Source organism: Sitodiplosis mosellana, unplaced genomic scaffold, assembly GCF_009176505.1.
Source record: "Sitodiplosis mosellana isolate CC-2019 unplaced genomic scaffold, AAFC_SMos_1.0 Smas_scaffold_2327, whole genome shotgun sequence".
NCBI classification, from domain to species: Eukaryota; Metazoa; Arthropoda; class Insecta; order Diptera; family Cecidomyiidae; genus Sitodiplosis; species Sitodiplosis mosellana.
The window spans coordinates 1-7,306 of record NW_022597569.1 but is presented as its reverse complement, the minus strand read 5'-3'; the positions used below and the strand labels follow the sequence as shown (position 1 = coordinate 7,306).

The following is a 7,306-nucleotide window of genomic DNA, read 5'->3' as shown; positions in this document are numbered from 1 at the left end:
ACAAGTGATATTTGTGCTATCTTTCTCCGCTCTTCCAGCGTAATCATTTGTAATTCAAGCAGTCGGCATTCGTACGGAGGTTTCCCGAATCTGTGTGCCCATTTCATTTTGCGTAGTGCAAACAATAAAAACTGCTTCTGGATAGATTCAACTCTTGCAATTTTTTCAGCGGTATATGGATTCCAAATTTTATTACCCCAAGATCCTTTATCACGTCAACTCGATCGATTTTTTCGTTGCCAATGGAATATTCGAAGTTAAATTTCAGGTGGCCACGATGAAAAGACGCAAATTTGGTCTTAGATACATTTAACTTTAGCTTGTTCCGGTTAAAGTATTCAACAAGCCTATTCAAGACAGCTTGCAATTCCAACACTCTCGAAAATCAGCCATATCTGTTATTAATATACCTTGTAGTAAACGCGTTCATAGTGTTTCACTGTAGTAGCGGTGTATCCTATTAAATTTTCTTGTAGTAATACCACAGTGGAATTTAATAGGATACTTTGCTACTACAGTGAAACACTATGAACGCGTTTACTACAAGGTATATTAATAACGGATATGGCTGATTTTTGGGAGTGAAACAGTCATCATAATGCCTGATTTGTTTCCATAGGCGAGTGTCATCAGCAAACGACTGAAGGACAGTGCACCCCCACAAATTAGAAATAAAATGTCCCGAGACTAATTTCTGAGGATTTTTCAATTTCATCCAAAAACGGTGTATCAAATGAAAAACTGATAGGGGGAATGATTTGCTTAATGGAAAACGATATATTGAACACTGTTCAATCAAGTATTGTATGTAAATTAGGGTGTTCAGGTTTGGGGAGTCAAATAAGAATATATGATTTCTACGCAGATTTCGGCCCAAAAAATCGGAATCAAACAATAAATCGTCCTTCATTGCTAATAAATTTGGAATTTCACCGAAATATAACCGTTTTTATGTGTTAGTACTAATTGACTCTTTGTAGCTCAAATTGTCTAATGTTCTAAAAATTAGCAATGTGAACCGATCCGTATGGCATTTGACATTCACTTCAGCAGTTTTCGAAATGTCACAGACGCCGCATCATTCATTCCGAGAAAACATACAGCGTTGTGAACACGAAGTCAACAAATTGAAACTCTTACATTTTATCTTACAATTTAAACTGGAAATTTACATTGCAATTTAATTTATCTACGATTTTGCTGGTATTTCATTTCGTTTTATTTTCGATTTACGTGCGTTTTGTATCGATTTGATCCGGAGTTCACATTGAATTCAAGTCGCCAAAGTGTAAGTAAACTTGATCATTTCAATCTCTTCTTCTTATTGTGGAATTCATTTTAAAAACGTTTTATAAGCATTTATAACGTGAAATATATTGAACATATCAACAGTAATATTAGATTCCATGTACAAAAGTAATGAATTTCACAATAATTCTGCAGTACATAGTTCTGTTACATGTGATGGTGAAATACGTGTGATGGTGAAATTCATTTTATGCAATGAATTGAGTCCATTGTTCGGAGAAGAGAAACAGTTAATCGATTACTGTTCGAACTCAAATTGAATCAATGCCATTGTTATCAAACCGAAGTCATTTTTGTGTGTCTCATTCTGTTGTCATTTTCAAACTAAATCGAATTTAAGTTTCAATATTATTCGTTTTCAAACTAAATCGAATGTGTGTTTTTTTTCTTTCAGTAGGACAATGGCGAATCGTTTCAAGCCATCAATACCAGCGGAGGGAGAGACGAAAGATGAAATTACGACGATCAAATGTGCGCTAAAGACAATCATTCGCCCACAATACCAGCAAGCATTGATGAGCAAAATAACGGATCTGAGCTTGCAAGCCACTTCCATTTGTGTTTTGGGCTCATTGCTGTTCTTGTTTGAGGTGCAAAAGGCATTCGAATATAGGCGTCGAGAACAATAATTTCGCATTGTTTGGTGGAAGTGGAGAAGATAAGATCAAACTCTGCTTTGAACAAGTGCTATGGCACAACAATCAGCCACCAAAACCGAAGTCAAGGTATAAACCAAGCGGAACAAAGCCACGAGGACCACGAGCAGAGCTGCCACGTATCGATCCTGAATTCAAGGCAATTGTCGAAGGTCTTGACGACTATCATCGTATCGATTGGCCCAACAACAAAGATTTCTGTAATGGTCTTAAGCATTTGACCAATCAGTACACAGATAACGTCGTCACCAATCTTGAAACGCATGCTAACAAACACATCACCCAGTACTTGAAACTGAAGGTTTTCCAATGGAACTCAGACGTAGGAGATGATGCAGAGAAATTTTTGCCAAGTGACATCGCAAGTGTTGTGAATCTGATCATCAAACAAAAAGACATCAAAGTGCCAAGTCGCGATCCAAACAAACTCGAACGGTGTAGCGTGTTGTATGACATGGTGAACGACCTGAATGTGTTCCCAGATATCGATCTGCATGACCTTACAACTGACCCAAAACATTGGTATAAGGCCATGCCAATGTACCTATCCATGCAGCGCGAGATAGAAGAGTACAATTCGGAGTGGCCACATCAGCGCCGACCCAAACGCAAGAAGAGAAAGCGAAAAAAGACAAAAGGAAAATGGAAACGCAAGCGCAGCCAAATGCTCGACAACCCAGATTTTCGGCCATTGATTCGGAATTTAGTAGTGGTGCCGATGTGTGATTTCCGGCGTACGCACTTCAGAATCGATTGTTCATCCATGCACCAGGTGTTGTCTTCGCAAAAATTGCTACCGAAAGTGGAAATCGAGAATAAAAAAGGAACAACAAGCACGATAACGATTCAACAAAAGGATTTCAATCGGGACAGAGATTATTGGTGGAATCAGTATTTTTACATGCGAAAAATTCGACGATTCGTGCGTGCCAAAAAGCAGTTTGACTATTCCATAAACACCGATGGAATCTCTGTGTCTCTCCAGTACTCGGCCAAAAAGAAGACAGCCAACAAAGAAATCGACCAAAAATCTCGCATCATTCAGAAGATTGAGGATGGCACAATCAAAAATTTTTCGGGCGTTGATACAGGTGTGCGAAGTTGGAATACCACAACAACACACGACATTGAAACTGGCAAAGAAGTAAGTTTTGTATACATTTGAATAAGTTGTGTGTATTTTAATAGAAAATACTTAAGTGCCAAAACTCAATAACTATACCTTTTTTTCTATTTATTTTTTCAGACCAACTTTGTAATGTCGAGCAAGCAATTCCACTGGCAAACAGGTCAAAAGGTGCGAAATGCCAAAGCAGCGCGATGGACCAAAAATTTCGTCGAAATGGAGCGCGCAGACAGAGAAAACCGTGATCTGTATCCAGTGATGCCGTCGCCAAAAGGGTCAATGTGGCTGAACTACATCAAACACCGAGTCAAGATGATGAAGCATGGAATCTGCGCTTACTCGACTGCCAAATACACTCGACTCGCCTTGGACAAACACATCAAGAGCAGTAGTGTTGTCGACGAATGGGTGAATAAGGTGACCGATAAGAAACCGACTCTGTTCTTTTTTGGTGCTGATGGCGAAATACCACCTGATAGCCCAATAAGTATCAAGAAGCACGTGCGCTGCCCAGGGGTTCGTTTGACTTTGAGGTCAATAAAGAAGCGCCGAGATTGTTTCATACAATTGGTGGACGAATGGGGAACATCTCAAACCGACGCAAGATGTATGAATCGATTCCAAAACCAGAACAAAGCGGCCAGATTCAAGAAATGCCGATGCGTACCCGACGCCAGAACATTGCTGCCAACGAAAATTGTGTCAAAGTTGGGCAAAACGGATCTATCGATCTACCGACAGTTGCAACGCGCCATGAACGAAGAAGCATTGGTAGGAGACGAGCGTTTATTCCCAAAAGTAAAATGTTACTACAAAAACTGGCGATTAAACCTCGAATGCTCTGTGATTTGGCATCGTGACGTCGTGGCTGCTAAGAACATTCTACTGAAAGGTAAGGCTAATTGACGCACAATTTCGATTGAATGATTTTTTAAGAAGTTTCATTTGTTTAATTGTTCAGGACTATGGACATTACTGGGACTTCCGATACCAGAGGCGATCAATAGGTATTGGCGCGAAGCTGCTGAAGCAGCCGCTGCTGTTGCCGCTGCTGCTGCCGCCATCGTGGATAATGATGTAGAAATGTTCGAGTACGACCAGCAGCCAGCTGATCATGCTGTCTAATCAGCACATTGCAAACAAAAAAAAAACAAATGTAACATTAGTTATTAAAGGCTATCCCGATCATGTGGGATAGTTGCGTTGAAGCAAGTTGACTCCCCATCTGGTTGATGTTAACTGCGCAGGAGTACTCTAGTGGGTCGTTTAGGTAAGCATTATTCGATTTTGCAAAGAGTTTTTTTTTCTTCTGGAAGTGTTGTATAACGCTCTATTAATGCTACCAGTTGACATAAAATTGGCTTCTCTTTAAATTTATGCTATTCATTCTTCTTTTTCAGATTAGCTGAACACCCTAATGTAAATACATGCTTATAAGCAGTTATTTTAGAGATTATAAATATATAGTAAGTCTGTTAGTTTATTTTACTGGATAAACTACTCCTCGGAACAAACCGAAATAAATGATGTCCGGCTGTTCTTATTATATCATACGATAGTAAACAGAAAATGTTAGCATTCTATATACAATTTTGAATATGCAAATTCTCTGATGGAACAAATCGGTTTCGATTTGTTAATGATTGATGATTGACGCAGACAATATGGAACAGATTACTTCGTGACTTAATTTTTAACTTGATGGTAAACGTCAAAAATCTCAAGCTGATCTGCCAATATAGTTATTCAACGAAATGGAAAAGACTTTCATTACGTTTTTTGATTAAAAATGAAGTAAATTTCCCTTTGTCTTGAATGAAATGATTCGGAAACCCCGTGAATTAGAAATGAACCTCGGAAATTAGAAATTTTCCATACAAATTTTCAAACCTGAAATTCATTTCTAATTTCTGAGGTTTTCTAATTTTCGGGTTTCTAATTTGCGGGGGTGCACTGTATTGAGTTTCTTATGTGTTTTGGTAAATCAATGATGAACAACAGAAACAATGTAGCACCAATCGGGTAACCCTGACCAGTTCCCGATGTAACTTCAATGGGGCTTGACATGTCATCATTCAACTGTTGGCGGCCATACAAATACGATTTGATCCACTTCAGTATTTGTTGATTCAGTCCCATAATATCCAATTTGCGTATTAGTAAATCAACGTTGGACGAGTCAAAGGCCTTCGCAATATCCAAGTAAATTGCATCGGTTTGTATTTGGTTTTTCATTCCTAAAATTGCACACGATGTAAATTCAGCCAAATTTGTAGTTGTAGATTTTCCCTTCACAAATCCATGTTGACTGTCATCAATAATATTTTCCATGTGATAATTAAGGTGTTTGGCAACGATGGAATCTTTGGTATTACACACTGCAGAGCTACGCCACGATAGTTTTCAACTTTAGCTTTAACATCGCTTTTGTGAACTAGTTTTACAAATGATTTTCTCCAAATCTCAGGAACAACACCAGTTTCTGACGATTGCTTTAACATGTGTGTGATGGGTTTTAATAGTGCTGGCATACACTTTTTGAAGAGAATATCACGGAGGACGGTAGTCCGACAAGTGAGGCTCCATAGACGGTGCATTTCAAGCCAAATATCAAAAATGCCAGTTTTTGCGTCACGAGTATATATATATACAGTAAGTATGCTATTTTCTCAGGGCACTATTTGGGCCCCGGCATGTTAGGTAGTACCTAACTTAGGTACCGTTGGAAAAGTCTTGGCCCAAATAGTCGGAAACACCATATCCCCCATGCCTGAAGTCTGGTCTAGGCAAAAATATAGCGGTTGGAAAATTTCGATAAATTTTCAAATCTTTACCCATATCTTTCGAAGGGGGTTCTCAGGGGGTGGTCTGAGGTGTTCAAGAGAAGCTCCTCCTCGCTACCTTTCCAACGCCAGTCTAAGTGCCCCGATTCGTCCAAAAACGAAAAAGTTATGGGCATTGGCAGTTTAATCTTGATTTTTTATGAAAGTATTGATTTGGATGTGCGACTGGCTTTGGCTTCGCTAGCCTGCATGTATACGATTTTTTCAAGTATTTATTTCGCACACTAGATCAACTCAGACGCCCATCGGGCAAAGTCAGCTCGTAATTATTCGAGAAGACCTTCAAAAGTTCCATACATAAATGCCAATGTTTATGTGATATAAAAGAAAGAAGTCGATTTTTACGAAAAATCGACCCCCTTAAATTTCACGCCAAACGCGATTTCTCAAAAATCAGCCCGACAATCTTTTACCAAAAGCTGAGAGTTTGTAGCCGGCCACCATACCAACAAAAAGGTATATGCCATATATCCGGGAAAATTCGTATTTCAAAGTTCTGGGCATCGGCGATTCATCAATGAACGGAATTTGTACGAAGAGTCGCACTCTACGATGAAATTGCTGCCAAAAATACACATCGACTGGCTGGAAAGGCTCACGAAAGGCCATATCCGCTCAATTTTCGGCGAGCAATCGATTAAAAGTGGTTACCAATGCGGTCTGAGGCTATTTCATGGTCGAAAAATAGGTCGGATAGAAGTGAATTTTTCAACTTGCTCTATTTTCACTGAAAATGATGTTTTTGTTCGGAAAACACGTGAAATACCTCTGATGTCATTTTGGTCTAAGAAAACTGCTATTTTTTCGTAAAAATAATTGAAGTCTATCAACACCAAAATACCCACTTCGTTGTCATTTTGGTCATAAATCAGCATTTTTTGCATCTGAATATTTGAAATTGAATTTTTGTTCGGGGGATACATAAAAATGCATTTGTTGTTGCTTTGTTGTTGGGAATTAATATGTTTCAATGAAGTAATGGGGGTCTACAATTACTTCAACACTCTTTTAATGGATATTTTGAAATTTAATCATATTTTACCGCATTTTATAATGTGCAATTAGAGGAAAATGGAACTTTTTCAATGGTAGAGGAAATTAGATAGTGTAATCTCCAGAATGTGTGAAATTAGAATGCGAATGTGTTACTCAGACATACTTTTGGTAAAAATGTATTTTTCCAAATAAAAAAATGCCTTACAAAATTAGTGATATCAGATGAAAAACCTCTAGACGAGGTTAAAATGGAGTGACGCTCCTGAGCGTGGATTTACCACTCAAAATGACTGATATCATTTTGAGTGACGCTAGGACGCTGTATTATTACTGGGGCCTGTTTTTCGAAAACTGTTCACATGAACTTTTCATTGAAT

At 38.5% G+C, this 7,306-nt stretch overlaps 1 protein-coding gene across 4 annotated transcripts; it reads left to right on the top strand.

The window, feature by feature from the left end:
* The first annotated feature begins 981 nt into the window (after positions 1–981).
* LOC129571399 (uncharacterized) lies at positions 982–4,845 on the top strand. 4 transcript variants are annotated; one of them, XR_008688269.1, is made up of 5 exons: positions 982–1,288; positions 1,706–3,108; positions 3,211–3,982; positions 4,052–4,360; positions 4,491–4,845. XR_008688269.1 is itself a non-coding variant. In XM_055451202.1 (4 exons), exons 2-4 carry the CDS (start codon positions 2,419–2,421, stop codon positions 4,213–4,215), a joined length of 1,626 nt encoding a protein of 541 aa, XP_055307177.1. In that variant the 5' UTR covers positions 982–1,288; positions 1,703–2,418; the 3' UTR covers positions 4,216–4,377. The 4 variants fall into 4 exon arrangements, 1 of the variants encoding a protein (XP_055307177.1); XR_008688267.1 differs by having other exon boundaries at positions 1,703–3,108; XM_055451202.1 differs by lacking the exon at positions 4,491–4,845 and having other exon boundaries at positions 1,703–3,108; positions 4,052–4,377.
* The last annotated feature ends 2,461 nt before the right edge of the window (positions 4,846–7,306 follow it).

Bases quoted from the DNA above. Each gene is read 5' to 3' on its own strand.
- LOC129571399 (XM_055451202.1), top strand. From the start codon at position 2,419: ATGGTGAACGACCTGAATGTGTTCCCAGATATCGATCTGCATGACCTT. The intron at 3,109-3,210 runs GTAAGTTTTGTA...TTATTTTTTCAG, and splicing joins ACATTGAAACTGGCAAAGAA to ACCAACTTTGTAATGTCGAG. The intron at 3,983-4,051 runs GTAAGGCTAATT...TTAATTGTTCAG, and splicing joins TAAGAACATTCTACTGAAAG to GACTATGGACATTACTGGGA.